The 21,795-nt window shown below is 43.7% G+C and overlaps 1 protein-coding gene across 3 annotated transcripts in view; it reads left to right on the forward strand.

Annotated features, from left to right (window-relative positions):
• KALRN (kalirin RhoGEF kinase) overlaps window positions 1–21,795 on the forward strand; it is a 1,228,991-nt gene that overhangs the window by 948,600 nt on the left and 258,596 nt on the right. For 2 of the 3 annotated variants that reach the window (XM_088460751.1, XM_088460749.1), the window contains exons 36-37: window positions 1,025–1,126; window positions 3,938–4,030. In XM_088460751.1, the coding sequence (XP_088316877.1) occupies window positions 1,025–1,126; window positions 3,938–4,030 (195 nt within the window). The remainder of the gene's footprint in view (window positions 1–1,024; window positions 1,127–3,937; window positions 4,031–21,795) is intronic. The other variant, XM_088460750.1, reaches the window with a different exon arrangement.

Below are 21,795 nucleotides of genomic sequence, written 5' to 3' on the forward strand. Positions count from 1 at the left end.
CTAACAAAATTATCAATTTTGGCGGGTTCATGCACTTCTCTCACATCACATTTGGTAGTCAATTCCCAAACCTCCGCTGTGAGAACCACGAATAGGCATTTTTAATTGGATTGGCGAATTCTCAGGAATGCGGATTCATGCAAAGTTTGCGATGTTCAAGAAACAAACTCTCAATTCCTACCTAATTGGATTGACCCCTTAGTGCAATAAATACTAATTAAAAAAATCTGAAACTAGACCATTTAAATGTGTTTTCCAGTAGTTTTATATTTTATTATTTAGTGTGCCCACTGCAGTATCCTGGCTCCTGTTCAGCGGTTACCCTGTCATATCTGACAGATACTGCTTTTACTATGAATGAGTGATCACATTGTAAACTGACAGAATACTTTGCAGCATGTTCATTGCTAAATACAGATGTGCCCTCATTCACCTCATTGCAGCGCAACTTGCCTGGCATAAGTGAGCCACCAGGTCCCGTGCAGCTTTGCTAGCGTCTGGCGTATTTTTTTTCTGAAACTGCATCTAAGTCGCAATGTGATGGTACCAGAACGCACGCTGATTAATTTGATATTTGACACTTGAATATTTGTGTGCACCTCAGTCTCTCTCTCTCTCTCTCTCTCTCTCTCTCTCTCTCTCTCTCTCTCTCTCTCTCTCTATATATATATATATATATATATATATATGAAGCAGAGCGGAACTTGGAATGAAAAAAGCTGCAGCCGCTACATGGTAACAGAGTCAGAGACTCAGTCGCACTCAGATATAATACAAGTGTTAATCAGCACAGTCTGCTGGTGCGTCCTGGACGCATCACATTTTCGGCCTGGTGTTAGCAAAGTCTCACGGGACCAGGCGCGCAAAGAGTGGCTCTTTGGCGTGACTGCAGCAAAGATATGTAAATACACATTTGTAGCTATACATTTTGGGTGCATACCCTTTAAAACTTCTCTCATTAGTTTAACACCAGGCATCTGCTTTTATCTCTTTGCCTCCTGTCAATATGCATTTTTCATTTCAGAAGGGCAAGAAAGGATGGGACGAAGAGGCTGATGACGATTCCCACACTCCTCTTCCTCCACCAATGAAGATCTTTGACAATGAACCAGTGCCAGAAGACAAGGTACTTAAAATGTTTCCTAGACAGATGTAATATTATTGGGCTGCATAATCTCTTCACATGAGAAGATCTGGATTAATAAAAGGGCGATATATTCATGTGTAACGTGGGACTTTCATGGAAACTGGGGCACTGAAATCTAACCTTAAGTGTTTTATGTAATGCAGTTTAGGAAATCAAAGCAGGAATGTGATTGGCCTCCGTGAGTTTGTGCATCAATTTTCTTTCAAAATACTTCACCATACCAGGAATCCAGTTACATGGTTAACAGTTTCCATGTCGACAGTCATAATGTCGACACCACAATGTTGACATGGTTCAACATGTCTACAAGCAACATGATAATGGTTCAACGTGTCCACAGGCACGTTCTGACAATGTCGACATTGTAGTATCAACATTATTAATACTGACATGGTTACTGTCAACCATGTAATTTGATCAGTGGACTCTGGGCACTAGAGTGTGCCCAGAGTCTACTGCGCATGCGCAGAACACCGGAAAGATGTCCGCGGTGGGCATTTTCCGGTGTTCTGAGCAGTGCTGACACCCGACGCGGGACTACGGACAGATGAGTTTAAAATAATGTGGGTGCAGGGTGCCCATGTGCCCCGCACACACTGCACCCATTATAGATACGCCACTGTATCTGTCTGTTATTACCCAATTTTGTTCTATTAATGTTCCAAATGTAAAGCGCAATGGAATATGCTGCGCTATATAAGAAACTGTTAATAAATAAATAATAAATAAATAGTAGGTATCTTTTCCATGCTAGCAATATACAAAACATAATTCCTAAGTGCAGAGGTGGGTCACGGGACTACCAATTTTTAGCTATTACAGATTTAGCTGCGGCTAAAATATGGGAGAACACTTTATTCAGAAAAAAATCTATATCTGGAAATGGGTGCGAGAGCGAGAGTCCAGAGAGGGAATTGACAAGAGCGAGAACCTCCTTCCAAAATGGCTATTATAGCTATTAAACCCTGTAGGCACTGGGTAATGCAGCATGACAAATGGACATGCACCGTAAATAAAGTCATATAGGGGATGGCAGAGTCCAGTATTTAATGTAGGTATATTACCAGCCTGTAATCACGATAGTGAAGAGTTCTTTAATTAGCGATGGTCTTCATACATATTGATCGTCCGACGCAAACAGATGAAGCCACGTGGTGACCAGATTCTGGATAAATTGCACAAAGTCCCAAAATCCAAACGGTGCCCCAAAGGGTGACAGGGTGCTGAAGTCCAAAGTGATGAGTGCCAAATCCCAGGGTAAGTACCACCAACGCGTTTCGCTGCACTGGGGCAGCTTTTTGAAGGTCACCATGAAATGACTTTACTCCCGCTATAGTGTCAGCTGGGGAACTATTGAGATAGTATCTCCTATACAATTTATAGTATGTTAATGTCATCACTCGTGCAGGCATAACTATTTTCCTATAACATTTCTTTTTGAAGTAGAGCACTACAGTAAATTAATTTATACTTTGTCACTGAGGTAATGAGTAAGGTTGGTAAAGTGCCAGTCCTCTCAGACAGTATATGCCGACCTTTCTTAACAAGTGGTCCGTCCTGCATTCTGTAAGATGTAATTTTTCGCATCATCTTTTCTACATGCCAGAGGCAACATATTTTGTAAGCTGGAGAGAAATTACACTGCCAGGTATTTTATTCTATACTAAGCAAGTCCAGCCCATCAAATATGAATACATTATCTAGAAACAGCTACTCCCCTGTAATTAGATCACACTGTGTAGCCAAGGAAATGCCAGATGAATATGAGAGGTGCAAGGTCAAAAATTTACTATAAAACTTTCTATAAGCAAAAGAGAGCTGGAAAATGACCTCTAAATGTATTCAGTCGGAGCAAGTTCAATCAAGTAGGCTCTAATGTTAGCTCAGTTATTCCTAGAAGATAAGGAAATGAAAAATACAATCAATTTTTTTTTTTTTAGTCATTACCACTTTTTTTCAATTTGTTGGTGGCCATCTGCCACTGGAACCCTGCTTCTTTGCACTATTGAAATTAAGCCTTCACAAAGGAGGCTCTGATCTGTCCTGTGGAATTGTTTGGGTCCTCCTTTGAGGAATCTGGATTCAAACCACATTTGCCACAGCACAAGAATGGAACCCAGTGGAAGATGGCCCCCAACAGACTTTAACAGTGCGCTGATAATTAATTTCGAGTTGAAAAAAAGTGAATCTTTTTAAATAAAAATCACTAACTCTCGCAGCACTATTTTAATAGTTTATTTTTTAATGTGTTCAATTGAAAGTCTCTGGACCTGTGAATCTAAGTAGTAAAGCATTGGATTTTGTGGTTTCCACATCATCTGTGTAATATTGCCACAGATAGTAGTTCTCCTTAAAGGAAATGTATTTACTATAAATTCTGGTTTACTGTAAATTCTGGTGCCACCAATTAATTGATGTCTTGCAGACACCTAGATCCCTTGATAGCCCTCTGTCTGTACATTACTCTCCCTATGGACCTGACACAATATGTCAGTAACCTTATCATTAAAGCAATTAAAGCATTTATTCTTTTTTCTTATAGGTAAAGTTATTTGTGTACTTTATAACTGCATGGGTTGGACTATAGTGCAGAGCATGCTGGGGCTCCTCTGACAGTCAATTGTCATTATATGTTGTGGGGAAGAATTTCGTCTCAGGTCCTGTGTGTTGTTTCTAACAGTCTCTTCCTACTAACGTTTTCCCACTTTCTTTTCCCATAACTTCCCTGTGACCGCTTCCTGCCATCTCGCTTTTGGCTCCTGTTTCCCTTTGCACGTTCATGGCTTCCAGCCTTCCTTACTTGTGGCTCGTCAGAGTTCAGCAGAGGTCCCCAGTGCTGCCGAACTGGTCACTGCTATAGAGAATCTGGTCAGGACCAAGATGGTAAGTGTTAGGGTAGCAGCAGAACAGTAGGCGGTGGTTTTGGTTTCTCAACTTAGACACCGCATCTATATCTGTGTGCAGAGAGGGCTCTATACTACAGGTGACAAGCATATGTCTGTGTTTGTGTGTGTGTATATATATATATATATATATATATATATAGAACTGCATGTAGATGGGCACTCCGGATATAGAGAAATGTAAGTGCCGTGGTGCCTTCCTATGAAGTTAATATATCCAGCGTATTTTCTAAAGCTAGAAGCAGGCGGCACTCATCTGGACTTCTTTCAAAAAAAAAAAAAATGCTAATTTATTGTGCCATATAAGCCGACGTTTCAAGGCCTGAACGTCCTTGTCATCAGGGTGTTAAGAATGATGACAAGGCCGTTCAGGCCTTGAAACGTGGCTTATATGGCACAATAAATTTGCTTTTTTTTTTTTTGTTTTAAAGAAGTCCGGATGAGTGCCGCCTGCTTCTATCGTTACAAGATACGCTGGATATATGTATATATATATATATATATATATATATATATATATATATATACAGTCAGGTCCATAAATATTGGGACATTGACAGAATTTTCATATTTTGGCCACTATTCACCACCACAATGGCTTTGAAATGAAACAAACAAGATGTGCTTTAACTGCAGACTTTCAGATTTAATTTGAGGGTAATTACATCCAAATCAGGTGAACGGTGTAGGAATTACAACGGTTTCTATATATGCCTCCCACTTTAATCTAAACAATCCTAAATCTAACTTTCACTTTTTAATACTTTGTTGCAAATCCTTTGCAGGCAATTACAGCCTGAAGTTTGGAACACATAGACATCACCAGATGCTGGGTTTCATCCCTGGTGATGCTCTGCCAGGCCTCTACTGCAAATGTCTTCAGTTCTTGCTTGTTCTTGGGGCATTTCCCCTTCAGTTTTGTCTTCATCAAGTGAAATGCATGCTCAATCGGATTCAGGTCAGGGGATTGACTTGGCCATTGCATTACATTCCACTTTTTAGCCTTAAAAAACTCTTGGGTTGCTTTTGCAGTATGCTTCGGGTAATTGTCCATCTGCACTGTGAAGCGCCGTCCAATGAGTTCTGAAGCATTTGACTGAATATGAGCATATAATATTGCCCGAAACACTTCAGAATTCATTCTGCTCCTTTTGTCAGCAGTCACATCATCAATAAATACAAGGGAATCAGTTCCATTGGCAGCCATACATGCCCACGCCAAGACACTACCACCACCATGCTTCACTGATGAGGTGGTATGTTTTGGATCATGAGCAGTTCCTTTCCTTCTCTTCTCTTCCCATCACTCTGGTACAAGTTAATCTTTGTCTCCTCTGTCCATAGGATGTTGTTCCAGAACTGTAATGGCTTTTTTAGATGTTGTTTGGCAAACTCAAATCTGGTCTTCCTGTTTTTGTGGCTCACCAATGGTTTGCATCTTATGGTGAACCCTCTATATTCACTCTTGTGAAGTCTTCTCTTGATTGTTGACTTTGACACATATACATCTACCTCCTGGAGAGTGTTCTGGATTTGGCCAACTGTTGTGAAGGGGTTTTTCTTCACCAGGGAAATAATTCTTTTGTCATCCACCACAGTTGTTTTCCGTGGTCTTCCGGGTCTTTTGGTGTTGCTGAGCTCTCCGGTGCGTTCTTTCTTTTTAAGAATGTTCCAAACAGTTGATTTGGCCACACCTAATATTTTTGATATCTCTCTGATGGGTTTGTTTTGATTTTTCAGCCTAATGATGGCTTGCTTCACTGATAGTGACAGCTCTTTGGATCTCATATTGAGAGTCGACAGCAACTGATTCCAAATGCAAATGTCACACCTAGAATCAACTCCAGACCTTTTACCTGCTTAATAGATAATGAAATAATGAGGAAATATACCACACCTGTCCATGAAATAGCTTTTGAGTTGATAGTCCCATTACTTTTGGCCCCTTAAAAAGAGGGAGGCACATATTGAAACTGTTGTAATTCCTACACCGTTCACCCGATTTGGATGTAATTACCCTCAAATTAAATCTGAATGTCTGCAGTTAAAGCACATCTTGTTTGTTTCATTTCAAAGCCATTGTGGTGGTGAATAGAGGCCAAAATATGAAAATATATATAGAGTAAAGAAATACCAGCACTCGCACAATTTCAGGGCCTGATACAGCAAGGATCGCTGATGTGATCGCGGCTGCAATCACGCATTCAGTTCTGCTGTGAAAGTATGCTAATAACTGTAATCGTAATTCACTCGCACGGATGACATGCAGGCGCCCACTTCTCCTCTCGCACATCCGTAATACCTTGCAATCCATCCAAAACATTTGTAACATAGAAGTACATCGGAGCCTAGCGCACAATTCCGGCAGGTCAGACCTCACTTATAAATTGCTAACTTTGCTGTACGCAGTGAGCACTCTAGCTGCATATGCCGTCGCAGGGGCTCATTTATACACACCCCTGTAACGACGTTCAAATGCACTAGCACCCCAGCGTTTCTCCGAAACCCCCCGTCGCCACCCACAAACGCTCTCTGCCTGTCAATTACTCTGCAATTGCTCTGCTTGATTTCCGTGATCGCATTGAAGCATTCACGCAATAAATATGCATGCGCAGTACGCAATAATTGCCCATCTGCGTACACAAATGTAATAGCAATCCTTGCTGAATCAGGCCCTCCGTTCACATCTGCTGGAGTGTTCTTATCCTCAGTGTCACTCCTAACAAGAGTAACATGCAAATAATCAAATAAATAGAGTGCACTCACCAGAGCTTTTTAAGAAAAGAAGAGTTTTATTCAACACAGCTTGTCAATATAGGGCAACAACGTTTTGGTCTGCTCAGAGACCTTTTTCTAGATAGCACATCCAGGAAACTGCATACATCACCACAGTGTCATAAACATATACTGTATAATTACCCCAGCCACTCACCTGTCTACCAACCATGTGAAACGCCATTAAAAGTGACGTCATCATCACGGTGACACTCATCAAAACACATCACCACAAATGAGTTAATACAAACTGCTTTATATATAAATAAACTGAAAACAAGTAATCAAAGGCAGCACTATCCCCATTCAATAAACCTCCTACATAGAGGGTCCGCAGATCAAGGCCACTCGGGCACCTATCATCAAACCGGAAGTGCACTGTGAGGCACTACCAGAGTGGATAGGTCTAGAACGAGGTGCTGTAAAGGACCTCTGACCTCACAACCACGTGACCTGCGGCAAAAGGGGGAGGGGCAAGGTTCAGAATGGGCGACCAAAAGTGGTCGCTCGCCATGCTTCGGGCACGTTTATATTCCCCCTCTGTGCCTAAGCGGATAGTAACACTGGTAGCGGTCCAGCTGTGCTGCAGCAGCAGTCACATGGTTGTGACGTCAGAGGTCCTTTCTCCAACTTGGATCTAGCAACAACCCTAGTGGAGTGGTTAGGTCTAGAACAAGGTGCTGTAAAGGACTTCACAACCACGTGCTGAAAATGTGTAGGTAGAGGCTGCGCATTCCTTGGATCACCATGCACTATGGAAAGGGGGGGAGGCTGCTGGAACGTGTAGAATACCCCTCCTACGTAAGAGCTGTGTTTGAACTAAAGAAGAACCAGTGCTCACCAGAATGTGACAAAAAATTGTAATAGAATATAGTGTGAATAAAAATGAATAATAAATATATATGCAACACTCGTAATAATTCAAAGATTTATTTGATATACTGTATATTCTTATCATAATATTCTACCAGAGTTGTATTTGACACCAATTTCAGCAGCAGAAATATATACAAAATATTATATATATACAGTCAGGTGGATAAATATTGGGACAATGACAGAATTTTCATATTTTGGCCTCTATTCACCACCACAATAGCTTTGAAATGAAACAAACAAGATGTGCTTTAACTGCAGACTTTCAGATTTAATTTGAGGGTAATTACATCCAAATCAGGTGAACGGTGTAGGAATTACAACGGTTTCTATATGTGCCTCCCACTTTTTAAGGGGCCTGCCACGTTTGTGTAATCTTTGTGTATCTTCGGCAAGTGATACAGGACTGGTAAAATTGGATGTTCTTGCCAAATATATTTTGTTTTCTTTTTTGTTGCCCACTGGCCGACCGCGAATTGAAAACTTTTACCCTAGAAATTAAAAATAATTTATAGAAGAGCCCCTACCATCGAATCACAGCAACCCAACTCATTTTAAGGAGAAACATGCAAGTAATCGTATGGCCCTGGATTTCGTTGGTTTGAAGAAAATGAAAATCCCAATGAGAGGAGAGGACAAAAGAAGAGACAAAGACTATCTATGAGCTAGGAACCCTAACCTCTGAGGGGTTACACATTGACTTTGAAATCACCCCATTCCTCATATAACTTTTTACATTTTTCCTATAACTGAAACCTTGCCTATATTATTTCTCTTATCTACTATTGCCTATTACATAGTTAATCAACTGGCAGGATATATTTACTTTGATGTTTCATATGTTATATATTTAGTAGTATCTGTTATATGTTTCTGTGTGTATGTCACGTTAAACACCCCATCTGAATATGTATATATGGGCAATACATTGTCTCCATTATTTGATACTTCTATCAACACATGTTTAAATGATATGCACCTGAAAAGACACATAATTGCAAATGATTAACAACATAAAGGCATGCTATTGCGGGTAAGCAGTAGCCTGCTACGGCAGATGAAAGTGTTGCATTGTGAGAAATACGGTCTACACACTCTTGCAATAGACAGCAGCTTGTAGAAGTCTACCTTAGCGGCGTCGGGTGAGTAAAACTCTGGTCAGGCATATCACCCTCCCTATTAGATTGCTCAGACCTTACTTTCACTATATATAAGTGATTTGACTAATACACTGAATATATAAATAGAAGTGTACCGCGGAAACACGCTTTGGAACATATCGCCACTCAAACAGGGAGACTTGGAAAACCTGCTCTCCTTGTATTTACAATATGGGACTTGGTGAATATACTACTGGTACTGAAGATCCCCCTTTTATTTTTGTGTGTTTGTCCTGTACTTTGTATTGTGTGTATGCTAGTATTAGGCAACCTTATAATTATTTTAAATACCTACCAATCTCCTTTATATTTTTGATAGGAGAGATTGTATTACTGGAGCAGTTCTATAATTCTTATTGCTGTATTTTACATATTTTTATATAAATATTATATATTTCTACTGCTGAAATTGGTGTCAAATACAACTCTGGTAGAATTTTCTGATTATTATATATATCAATATATCAAATAAATCTTTGAATTATTACGAGTGTTGCATAAAAATATTTATTCATTTTTATTCACATTACTGTATGTTCTATTACCATTTTTTGTCACATTTTGGTGAGCGCTGGTTCTTCTTTAGTCACAACCACGTGACCAGCTGCAAAAGGGGGAGGTGTAAGGTTCAGAACGGGGGCCAAAAAGGTCCCCTCGCTTCACTCGCCGTTCTTCGGACACAGTCAGTGCTAGATTAATGTCCACATGGGCCTGGAGCTGAAATTTATGAAGAGCCTATTGTGTGCCGCTGCAGTGGTGTAACTAGTGATGTGGGGGCGTGACCTGTGTGGTGTGGGTGTGGTCTGCACAGGGTGTGTGTCTATAGTGGAGCAATTACAAGAAAAAGTTGCTTTCTGTGTGAAAGGGTATGAACTCTATTGTCTGTCTTTCATCAAGTGTTATGGTTCATAATATACACGTAGCGATCAGCCAGTGATACGATATCGCTGGCTGATCATCGTGCACCCTCCCTGGTGTGTTGGATGATTGATATCGATAATCCAGCACACCACATCTTTACCGGCGACTATAGCGACCCACAATCAACGTTCGCGGGTCCCTATAGTAACTTGCTCGATATCGGGCAAGTTGACCGGCATGCACGGCCGATGAACGATATCGCTGTCAATACGTGGCCGCGCATCGCTGGTCGATGGTAAGTTGGTAGGGTTCTTTTAAATTAGCGATTTGAATGGTAACGATATCGTTATCTTTCAAATCGTTCTTTAAAATTGCTACGTGTGTATGCACCATTAGAATTGTTGCAATTGATAAAAGAAAAAAAATCTAAATTATTTACTGTTCATTGTCATATTTCTCGAAGTGTTCATCCCACACCCTTAGTCACTAGCGTAACTTAATAAATGAACTTCCCTCTTTAAAATATCTGCAATGGTAATACTGTACTAGGGCAGTAAGGGCTACCTTACTGCTCTGCAGCTGTGCATGCATGAGCTGGTTTGGGCTTTACGTTTTGTTAATAATAAAAAAAAAAATAAGTTTAAAATAAAAAAATATTTAAAATGTAAAAAAAAAATCAGTATTCTTTACATATTTATATATATATATATATATATATATATATATATATTTTTTTTTTTTTTATTTAAAAGTAATCTATTAAGCCATCCTGAGATAGTGCTAACAGAACAGTTAGGGCGGGATGGACTAATGGGGAAAATGCTGTAAAACCCTGAAAATTCAGTTTTTGGGTTTTAACGCATTCCCCATATGTACAAAGCACCGATGGGTAATGCCATCTTCAGGTGCCTTACCCAATTGAAGCCTATGGGCTTGTTATCTGTACTCTCCCCCTTGGGAGGGGTCAAATCGGATGCACACACATACAGCACGACCATGCAGTACAGCTGGGACTCGGAGGAGCATCATGTGACACAGAACTGCACAGCACAGTGCAAAGTGGATGGACAGCAGAATGGATGGGGTGGGATGGTGAGCACAAGGGAGGAGGGGGTAACCTTAGGGGTCCTTCATAAACCATCTTTCTGGGGCCCCAATACACCTTAATCTAGGGGTATGTAGTTATAATCCCGACGTGCGACATCCCGTCTGAAGATACCCTGGCGCCAGAATGCCACTACCAGGCTACAAGACCGTCACCGGAATACCGATAGGAGGTGACATACCAACGCCGGAATTTCAACAGCCAGGATGCCGAACGTGAGTATAGCGGGGCTGGTTAGGTTTAGGCGATAGGGTTAGGCACCACCGAGGGGAGGTTAGGGTTAGGCACCACCGGAGAGGGAAAGGGTTAGGGTACTTACCTGCCCCTGTCAGAATCACATCCAGTCGTATATCATACCGATTCCTGTGTGTATGTGTGTGTATATATATAGTATACACACATATACAGTGTGTGTATATATATATATATATACATATATACTCACACATATATACTATATACATATTTACATACATATATATTATATACACACATTTATATACATATTTAAATACATATATATTATATACACATTGTAATATAGATAGATAGATATACACACACAGACATTACACCCATACATTCATGAGTTTTCTGACTACTGTAGTGTCCGGCTGCAGTGTGCCAGCTCATTTGCCAAGGAGGGGTAAGGGGTCAATGGGCGGGGCTTTAGAAGACCCAGGGGGCAGGCAGAGCTTTGGGCATCCCGGAGTATACAGCTGAAAGGGGCGGAGCTTAGTGCAACTCAGAATAGATTGCCTGCCTGGGGTCGGAGTTTTGGACAGTCTTGGGGTGGAGCTACACGCAGGCCCGAAGGTAGGTGGGGCTTCGGGCAGTGGGGGTGGAATGGGAGATGATGAGATGATTCTGGTAGCAGAATGGACGGGGAGGGGAGTCGGAACGCTGTGGTGGTGACAGGAAAAAAGTTTTTTCCTGTCAACGCAACATGCACTGCAGTAGGTCTTGTGGGCCTATTTTCATGGGGTGGCCTGGAGCTGTAGCTCCATCCGCCCCATTGTTAATCCGCACAGTGGCTCTAGCAACAGCCCTACCGGAGTACCCTGCACTGTAATAGATAGTGCCGCCCAGGCTAATTCAGTTTTAAACAAGAGTGGGCTGCTAAATCCATCACCCACAGCTAGGTCACTCAACGATCATACGCTGATCATTACCTGGGGCACTACAGACACCAGACCACTAGCGAAAGTGCACAGCAGGTCACTTCTTGTTTGCGTTCCCCCATCCTGGAATGCAAACTAGCGGGGATTATTTGACAGGTTAATTATGCGTGGTCTGGAGTGGCTCTCTGCCTTAGAATCACAGTGCTGCTGCCTCCCCCTTTATGCATGATCTGGAGGGGCTCTCTGTCGTGAAATCACAGGGCTTGCTACCTCCACCACCAGTATAATCCTACATACTTAGTTTCTCAAATAATGAAACTAAATTTAACAAGAAAGAAAACTAAGCAATGACAACCCACACAAAAATACCAGATAAAAATATAATATGTAAAAATATATCTATAGTGTTACCACCACCAATATTAAATAGCTCAAGAAAGGAGAAGAAACAACCATTGGATATCTTATATAAGGACTAAACCAGCCCACATAGCTAATTACTACCTCTGCACAACAGGTCACACTAGAACATGTACAAAAAATACACAAACAAAATATAAAAATGAAAAAGAAAAACTGCGAGAGGGATTATTGTAGAGACTATGACCAAAAAATATAACTAAACGAAGAGGAAAAAATCTATATAAAAAAATTGTACTCGTTCAGCCCCCTTGGGGCCACAGTGTCCAAACGATGTATCATCCTGCCTCATTCTTCAACAGCATTGTGCCACGGTTGCCACCTCTCCTTGGGGGAAGGCACCCAATCGCCATCATCATGCATCTTAGGGTGGAAACCTGATATCCTGCTCTGAGGAAATGTGCTGCAATCGGTTTGTCTGTTATCCTGGTGCTGTAAGCCAGGTGAATCGAGGAACAATGTTGGTTCATCCGTTCTCTAAAAATCTTAATGGTCTTGCCTACATCCTTTTGAGGTGGCCTCAGGACACTCACCAGGCTTCTCCGGATGGGCAGAATGGAATCTCCTGATGAGCGTGGGAGCGTGGACATCACGAGCATCGGTCCAACAACGTTCCTCTGGACCGTAACCTTTCCAGTCCAGCAAATACTGTAGACGACCTCTGCGTAGACGAGAGTCCAAGATCTGGGCGACCTCAAACTCAACTCCTCTCTCCGTCTGGACTCGAGGAGAAGCAGGTAGAGCACTATGGAATTTATTCAGGACCAGGTGCTTCAATAAGGAAATATGGAAGGAATTAGGGATTTTTAGGTATGGGGGTAACTGTAGACGATAGGCCACTGGATTAATGACTTCTGTTATGGAGAAGGGACCGATGAAGCGTGGTGCAAATTTCATAGAAGGAACCCTCAGACGAAGATTCCGGGTGGATAACCAGACCTGGCTTCCAACTTGCATGCGTGGAACTATTCTGCGCTTCTTATCGGCCTGGGTCTTATAGCGAGAGGATGCCTTCAACAAATCAGACCGTACTTGAGTCCAGATGGCAGCAAAATTCCGCACCGTGTCCTCCACGGCCGGAACATCGAAAACAGGCAGGCTTCGGAATTCGGGAACACAAGGATGAAGGCCATATACAACCTGAAATGGCGTTTGGTTAGTTGACGAGTGGTAGGAAGCATTATGTGCAAACTCAGCCCACGGCAGCAAGGCAGCCCAATTGTCCTGGGAAGATGACATAAAAATTCTTAAGAAAGTTTCTAGATCTTGATTAACTCTCTCGGTGGAGCCGTTGCTTTGTGGATGGTAGGCCGTGGAAAAGTTTAACTTCACTTGAAGAACAGAACACAAAGCCCTCCAGAATTTTGCAGTAAACTGCACACCACGGTCAGAGACAATTTCAGCAGGAAGGCCATGTAGACGAAATATGTGTTGGACAAACAACTGTGCCAGGTCAGGGGCAGAAGGTAACTTCTTCAACGGTATATAGTGGACCATCTTAGAAAATCGGTCTATTACAACCCAGATAGTGTTGAAACCTTGAGAGACTGGCAGGTCTGTGACGAAATCCATGGAGAGATGCGTCCATGGACGTGATGGAGTAGGTAATGGAAGCAATTCCCCAGCTGGAGCTTGTCGTGATGATTTATGCTGGGCACAGGAGGAGCAGGAAGAGATAAACTCCAATATATCTGCCTTCATAGAAGGCCACCAATAGTGTCTTTTCAGGAACTCCAAGGTCTTCCGAGTGCCTGAGTGCCCTGCGAAGCGAGAGGAATGTGCCCAAGTGAGAAGCTGCTTCCTTAATTCCGGGGCCACAAATGATTTTCCCGTAGGAGGCTGAAGTTGTAATGCGGCGAAAACTCTTGATTCCAAGACAGGGGTATTGCTTTGATTTTCAGATTGATCATCACAGAGGAGAGATCTCGATAGGGCATCAGCCTTCTGATTAAGTGCTCCAGACCGGAAGGTCAGGGTGAACTGAAACCTGGCAAAGAATATTGCCCAGCGGGCCAAACGGGGACTCACACATTGGAGGTTTTTGAGAAATAGGAGATTTCTATGGTCCGTAAATACAGTAAATGGAAACTTGGCGCCTTCTAGCAAATATCTCCATTCCTTCAACGCCAACTTTACATCTAGTAGTTCTTGCTCACCTATGGCGTAGTTCCTTTCGGCAGGTGAGAATTTTTTAGAAAAGAACCCACGCGGATGGACTCGGTTGTCCTCATAACGTTGAGACAAGACTGCTCCCACAGCTTCAGATGATGCATCTACTTCCAACAAGAAAGGCCTGTCCAGATCTGGATGTCGAAGAACTGGTGCTGAGATGAAGGCCTGTTTTAGAAGATGAAAGGCAGACTCTGCCTCAGGTGACCATTGGGCAGGATTAGCACCTTTGCGGGTCAAGGCTGTAATGGGAGCCAGCACTGTAGAAAATCCCTTAATGAAGCGTCTATAATAATTGGCGAAGCCCAATAATCTCTGGATGGCCTTCAGTGTCTGAGGTCGGGTCCAATCCAGAATTGCTTGTACCTTCTTGGGGTCCATTTCTAAACTGGAGCCAGATATTACATAGCCGAGAAAAGGTACACTGGGAACTCCAAAGACGCACTTCTAAAGTTTGCAGTAAAGGTGGTTTTCTCTCAAACGGGTCAGAACTTCTTTAACATGTTCTTGATGTTTAGCCACAGAGGGTGAAAAAATCAGTATGTCATCCAGATAGACAACAACCGAAACATATAACAGATCCCGGAAAATCTCATTAACGAGACTTTGAAAGACAGCAGGGGCGTTACACAATCCAAAAGGCATTACTAAATACTCGAAATGTCCATCTCTGGTATTAAAAGCGGTCTTCCATTCATCGCCAGCTCGGATACGAATGAGGTTGTAAGCCCCTCTTAGATCTAATTTAGAAAAAATGACAGAGCCTTTGACCCTATCAAACAACTCAGTAATCAGGGGAAGAGGGTATCGATTCTTTACAGTAATGTCATTAAGGCCTTGATAATCGATACATGGTCTTAGACCACCGTCCTTCTTGCCAACGAAGAAAAACCCAGCTCCGGCAGGTGAAGTAGAGGGGCGAATGAACTCCTTTGCCAGGTTGTCCCGGATGTACTCAGTCATGGCTTGAGTCTCAGGCAAGGACAGCGGATAGGTACGACCGCGAGGTGGTATCTTATCAGGTATCAATTCAATTGGACAATGCCATTCCCTATGAGGGGGTAAGAATATTTGCTTGTTGTTCAGAGAAAACGTCGGCGAACATCTGTTATTCCTTGGGAATGGCAGAAGAAACTAATGGAACTGTCTTTCTCACAGGTCAAATTTTTGGAAGACAGGATTTCTGACAGTCCATACCCCATGACAGAATCTGCATAGAACTCCAATCAATCCTGGGATTATGTTGACGTAACCAGGGTAGACCAAGAACAATTTCTTGAGAGGCCTCTGATATCACCAGGAATTTTAAGGACTCAGAATGAAGTGCCCCAATTCGGACCAATACTGGTTGAGTCTCTTTGGTGACTATCCCGTTAGTTAGAGGGCGTCCGTCTATTGAGGTCAGAGAGATAGCATGGTTGAGAGACAAACAAGGAATCTGAAATTTATCTATGAAACTAGACGTTATGAAATTTCCGGCTGCTCCTGAGTCGAGTAGAGTAGTAGCAAAGACAGGTTTGGGTTTAAGATCCAAGGCTAGGGTAATCGTGAAATCTTTAATTTTTGGAGACGGGTTCATAACTCCTAACTTGATGTCTCCAGGGTCAGTTAGGATTTGGCATTTCCCGGTTTACGGGGGCAGGAGATCAGCAGGTGACCGGACTCTCCGCAGTACAGACAGAGGTTCTTTTGCATTCTTCTCTGACGTTCTTCTTTGGAGAGGTGTGTATGATTCACCTGCATAGGCTCCTCTTCAGTAGGAGAAGGAATGGGACGGGTAGAAATGGAAGGGGTAAATGACCTTTGCCGGTCAGTTCTGTTTTTTTCAGCCTGACGTTCCCTGAAGCGTAGGTCAACTTTGATACACAACGAAATCATGTCGTTCAGATTAGTAGGAAGCTCTCGAGTGACTAGATCATCCTTTAGTCGGTCTGACAACCCATGCCAGAAGGCCGAGGTGAGGGCTTCCTCATTCCGTTTGAGCTCTGATGCTAAAATTTGAAATTGCACGGCATATTGACTGACAGGACGGACCCCTTGTCTCAGTGTCTTGATGTTTGATGATGCTGATACAGTACGCCCAGGTTCATCGAAAATCCTCCTGAAGGATGACACAAAGCCTGCGTAATTATCCAGCAGCAGATCTGAGCGCTCCCAGAGTGGGGAAGCCCATTCCAAGGCCTGGCCGGATAACAGAGAGACTATATAAGCCACTTTAGTTCTTGCAGTTAGAAAGTTGTCAGGCTGCAGGGTAAAATGTATGTCACACTGATTTAGGAATCCTCGGCAGAGTTTAGGATTGCCGTCAAATGTATTTGGTAAAGGAAGATGTAAGCGGGGAGATGATCTGCCTCCTGTATTCCCAGACGCTGATGCGGATGTAGATGCTGGTACTTCAGGGGTAGAAAAGGAAGTTTGCAAACTATCCTGTCGCTTGGACATCTCTTGCAGAAATTGAGCCATCTGATGCTACATGTTTTCCAGATTTTCTAAACGACCAGAAATGCATCGGATCAAATCCACTCCTGACTCCTGATCCGTGGCCGGCTCCATAAGGCCAGTGCAAACTGTGATGTTCTGGGTTGTTTGTGGACCCGGGGTGGTAGCAGGAGCGATCACAGAAGCAGATTTGAAAATAAAGCTAGGATTTTTAATAAGTGCTTGAGTAGACATATAATGGCAGTAAATAAAAGTCCAGGAATATATAAATGTGCACAAGAGTTCTGTGGTGGGAGTAAAAGGGTTAATGTCCAAGTAGAAACAATTAGAGCTGTCCAGGTGTGCAGGTAGTGAAACTGAAAATAATCAAACCAGGTATGCAGGGAGTGAACTGAAAATAAACAAGCCAGGTTTGCAGGTAGTGAACTGAAGCGCAGGATGTCAGCAGGCTCAGGCACTCAGGTATGGGCAAGGGTGATGGAGGAAGCGGGGTAGTCCAGTGGGAGCTAGGAGCTGACAGGCAGACTGGCAGACAGCGAATTCACAGGAACAGGAAAGCACAGAGAACTCCCTCTCAGCTAGGCTGAGATACACGTTGCACTGGCAAAGAAGGAAGGCACTGACCCTTCCTAAATACCCCATGCCGTGCTGTTACTGGCCGGAGGGAACATGTGACTCACCAGGATTGGCCAGCCGGATCACCTGGCCAGAAGGCAAGATGGCGGCGCCCATGCCAAACGGAATGGAGACGCCGCCAGGCCTTACCAGCGCAGAGTAACAACAGGCCCGCACAACAACGCGCGCAGCCAAAGCCCCCCGCCAGACACCAGCTCCGCCACCAGACAGCCCGCGCCACAATGACCTCACAGGTAACACTCGCCTAGTGCCATGCTGAAATACCCTGGCCGTGACAAGGGTGATGGCTCATGGACCATAAGAAGGCATTACGATCTGTCGACTTACGATATAACGTGTACCCAAGCAATGGACCATCTTTATAAACTGTCACATCCAAATAATTTACACTGTCTGTACTCGCTGTAGCTGTAAAACGGATCGGGGTGTTAAGATTGTTCACCGATACACCCATATGGAAATCCCCTGTATCCTTGATGTAACTGTTCATATTTTGAACACTTGACTGTTAATAGAAGTCAAGGTTCTGTGTTATGTGTTGGAGGAGAGACCCCCATGCCGAAATAATCGGTTGTCCTGGGGGGGTTCTCCATGGACTTGTGAACCTTCGGCAGGGTGTACAAGATGGGGCAAATTGGATCATCTGCAGTAAGGAACATAGTCACCACCTCATCTTTCCAATGATTAGACAATGCCTGAGAAAGAACCTCATCAATATCTCACTTGATACGAGGCATGGGGATAAATTCAAGCAGTTGGTAAGTCTCCTTATCAGCTAGTTGTCGTTTTATTTCTTTATCTTTTTTCTCAAAATCCTGAAGGAAAACTGCTTCACCCTAATCTGCCTAAAGATTTTAATGCCAACCTCTCTTGCGAGGAGAGATTTTAACACCATCTTTGGACTCCAAATCAATTAGTCTCAAGAAAGTTTTAAGGGTTGAATTAGAAGACACTGGGTCGGAGGTCCCAGGTCTTTTAAACAAACTTGAGTATGACCGATGGTCGTATTTGTTTTGTTATAAAAAAAAATTCCCTTAATCTAAGCTTACAACCCATTTTGTAGTGTTCAATAGACCACTCAAAAGGGTCAAAACTGCAAGTGGGGATGAAGATAATTAGTGAGTGTTTAGCTTCTGTAAGTTGGTGTTCTGAAAGGTTATATGTTTGGCATCGACGTTGCCCAGCAACAAAGGAAGCTGCGGCCAGATAACTTGGCGTCCCAGAAGAGTAGCGATAGCTGGGGTACGAGAGAGAAACAAGCCGCGCCGGCGGCTTGTGACAGTCTATCTCCGTCTATGTAATTTCACCATATTGTAACATTTTGGAATTACTCAGACCTGCATCAGTTGTAAATTGACATCTCATGAGTCAGATTGAACACAGGCTAGGCTGCTCATGGCAAGACGACGTGAATTATCGGAGTTCGAACGAGGCATGATAGTAACTGCCCGACGGATAGGAGATTTAATTTCCAAAGTTGTGAGGACACTTAACATTCGTTGTTCTATGGTGTCATGTGTGTACCGGAAATGCCTCATGGAAGGTATTGCTACCCACTGTGGACAGTGCAGTGGCCGACCATGGGTGCTTAATGATTGTGACCAGCGGCGTCTGTCCAGAATTGTCTGTGGTAACAGACAAGTGACACTGGCTCAAATCACTTCCACATGCAATGCAGGAGGTACCAGACGCATATCCAGCAGGTCAGTGCAGCATTCTTTAGTTTAAATGGAATATGGGACAGAAAACCCACCCAAAAAGAGTACCCCTTTTAACACTACAACACTGGGCACAGCACCTCACCTGGGTAAGTTACATTTCTAATTGGACCCTGGGTGACATGTGGCATGGTCCGGTGAGTGACGGTTACAGTTGTTTCGGGCTGATGGTAGCATTTGGGTTTGGCACAGACCCCATGAGGCCATGGACACCAGTTGTCAACAAGGCACAGTGCAGTCTGGTTGTAGTTCCATAATGGTGTGGAGTGTGTTCATGTGACGTGGGTTGGGTCTGCTGGTCTGCCTGAACAGTGTCGGTGACCTGTGACAGCTACGTTGCATTGCTTGTTGACCATTTGCAGCCCTTCATGGAGTTCATGTACACCCACAATAATGGAATAGTCCAGCAGGATAATGCACCGTGTCATCGGTGCCAAGTTGTCCAGAATTGGTTCGAGGAGCACTCTGGAAAGTTCCGACAAATGGTGTGGCCACCACATTCGCCCGACATGAACCAAATTGAGCATTTATGGGATACGGTGTAGAAGTCCATCCACACCCAAGATCCTGTACAACTGTGGAAAGCTATGCAGGTGGCATGGGACAACATCTCTCCAGAGGTCTTCACCCACCGTTGAGTGGGTTTGTATGTATATGTCTGTGTGTGTGTGTGTGTGTGTGTGTGGTAAATGACTATACTACCTGCAAAAGTCTGTTTTTTAAAGGAATATCTACATTGGTGTATAGAGGCAGGCCCATTTCCAGCAACCATCCCTCCAGTGTTCTAATGGTACATTGTGTTTGCTAAGCGTGTTAGAAGACTAATGGATGATTAGAAAACCCTTGTGCAATTATGTTAGCACAGCTGAAAACGGGTTTGCTCGGTAGAGAAGCTATAAAACCGGCCTTCCTTTTGAGCTAGTTGAGTATCTGGAGCATCACATTTGTGGGTTCGATTATACTCTCCAAATGGCCAGAAAAGAGAACTTTCATGTGAACCTCGACAGTCTATTCTTGTTCTTAGAAATTAAGGCTATTCCATGCGAGAAATTGCCAAGAAACTGAACATTTCCTACAACGGTGTGTACTACTCCCTTCAGAGAACAGCACAAACAGGCTCTAACCAGACAGAATAGAAAAAGAAGTGGGAGGCCCAACTGTACAACTGTGCAAAAAGACAAGTACATTAGAGTCTGTAGTTTGAGAAATAGACGCCTCACAAGTCCTCAACTGGCAGCTTAATTAAATGGTACCCGCAGAACTCCAGTGTCAACGTCTACAGTGAAGAGGCGACTCCGGGATGCTGGCCTTCTAGGCAGAGTGGCAAAGAAAAAGCCATATCTGAGACTGGCCAATAAAAGGAAAAGATTAATATGGGCAAAAGAACACAGACATTGAACAGAGGAAGATTGGAAAAAAGTGTTATGGACAGAAGAATCGAAGTTTGAGGTGTTTGGATCACACAGACGAACATTTGTGAGATGCAGAACAAGTGAAAAGATGCTGGAAGAGTGCCTGACACCATCTGTCAAGCATGGTGGTGGTAATGTGATGGTCTGGGGCTGCTTTGGTGCTGGTAAATTGGGAGGTTTGTACAAGGTAAAAGGGATTTTGAATAAGGAAGGCTATCACTCAGGGCCGGTGCTACCACTAGGCAAGCTTAGGCAGAACCTAGGGACGCCGGCCACTAGAGGGCACTTCTTAGTCCGCCTAACTACGGTGGGTGCAGGGGGTGCGGTTGCTATGGGCCCCGGCGGCCCAGCGATCGCACCCTCCATTTGCCGGGCGCCCGCTGAGATTGTGTTACCAGCAGCTCCTTCTCAGCCTCCCCCCCACGGCACCAGATGGAGCAAACTCCTGAGCTCCGGCTTTCCGGGTCCCGCAGTGCACTATGGGAGTGACGTGTCATGACATTACTCCCATAGTTCCGAGGAGCGGGGACGGGGACGGACGGCAGCAGGCACTGGAGCGGGGTTTAAGGTAAGTATTTATTTTTGTTATTTTTTTGTGTGTGTGTGTGGGGGGGTGGGCTTACTACAGGGGACACTACAGGGGCCTTACTACTGGGGGCATCATATGGGGCCACTATTGGGAGCACTACAACTGTGGGCACTACAGGGGCCCTTACTACTGAGGGCACTTTAAGGGGCATTACTACTGGGGCACTGCTGGGAGCATTACTATTGGGGGCATTACTACTGGGGGGCACTGCAGGGAACATTACTACTGGGGGCACTACAAGGGCATTACTACTGGGGGCACTACAAGGGCATTACTACTGGGGGCACTGCAGGGAGCATTACTGCTGGGGGTACTACAAGGGCATTACTACTGGGGGCACTGCAGGGAGCATTACTACTGGGGGCACTGCAGGGAGCATCACTATTGGGGGCACTACAAGAGCATTAAAACTGGGGGCACTACAGGGGTCCTTACTACTGGTGGCACTGCAGGGGGAATTATCC

Source organism: Taudactylus pleione, unplaced genomic scaffold (genome assembly GCF_031769625.1).
Source record: "Taudactylus pleione unplaced genomic scaffold, aTauple2 ptg000977l, whole genome shotgun sequence".
NCBI classification, from domain to species: Eukaryota; Metazoa; Chordata; class Amphibia; order Anura; family Myobatrachidae; genus Taudactylus; species Taudactylus pleione.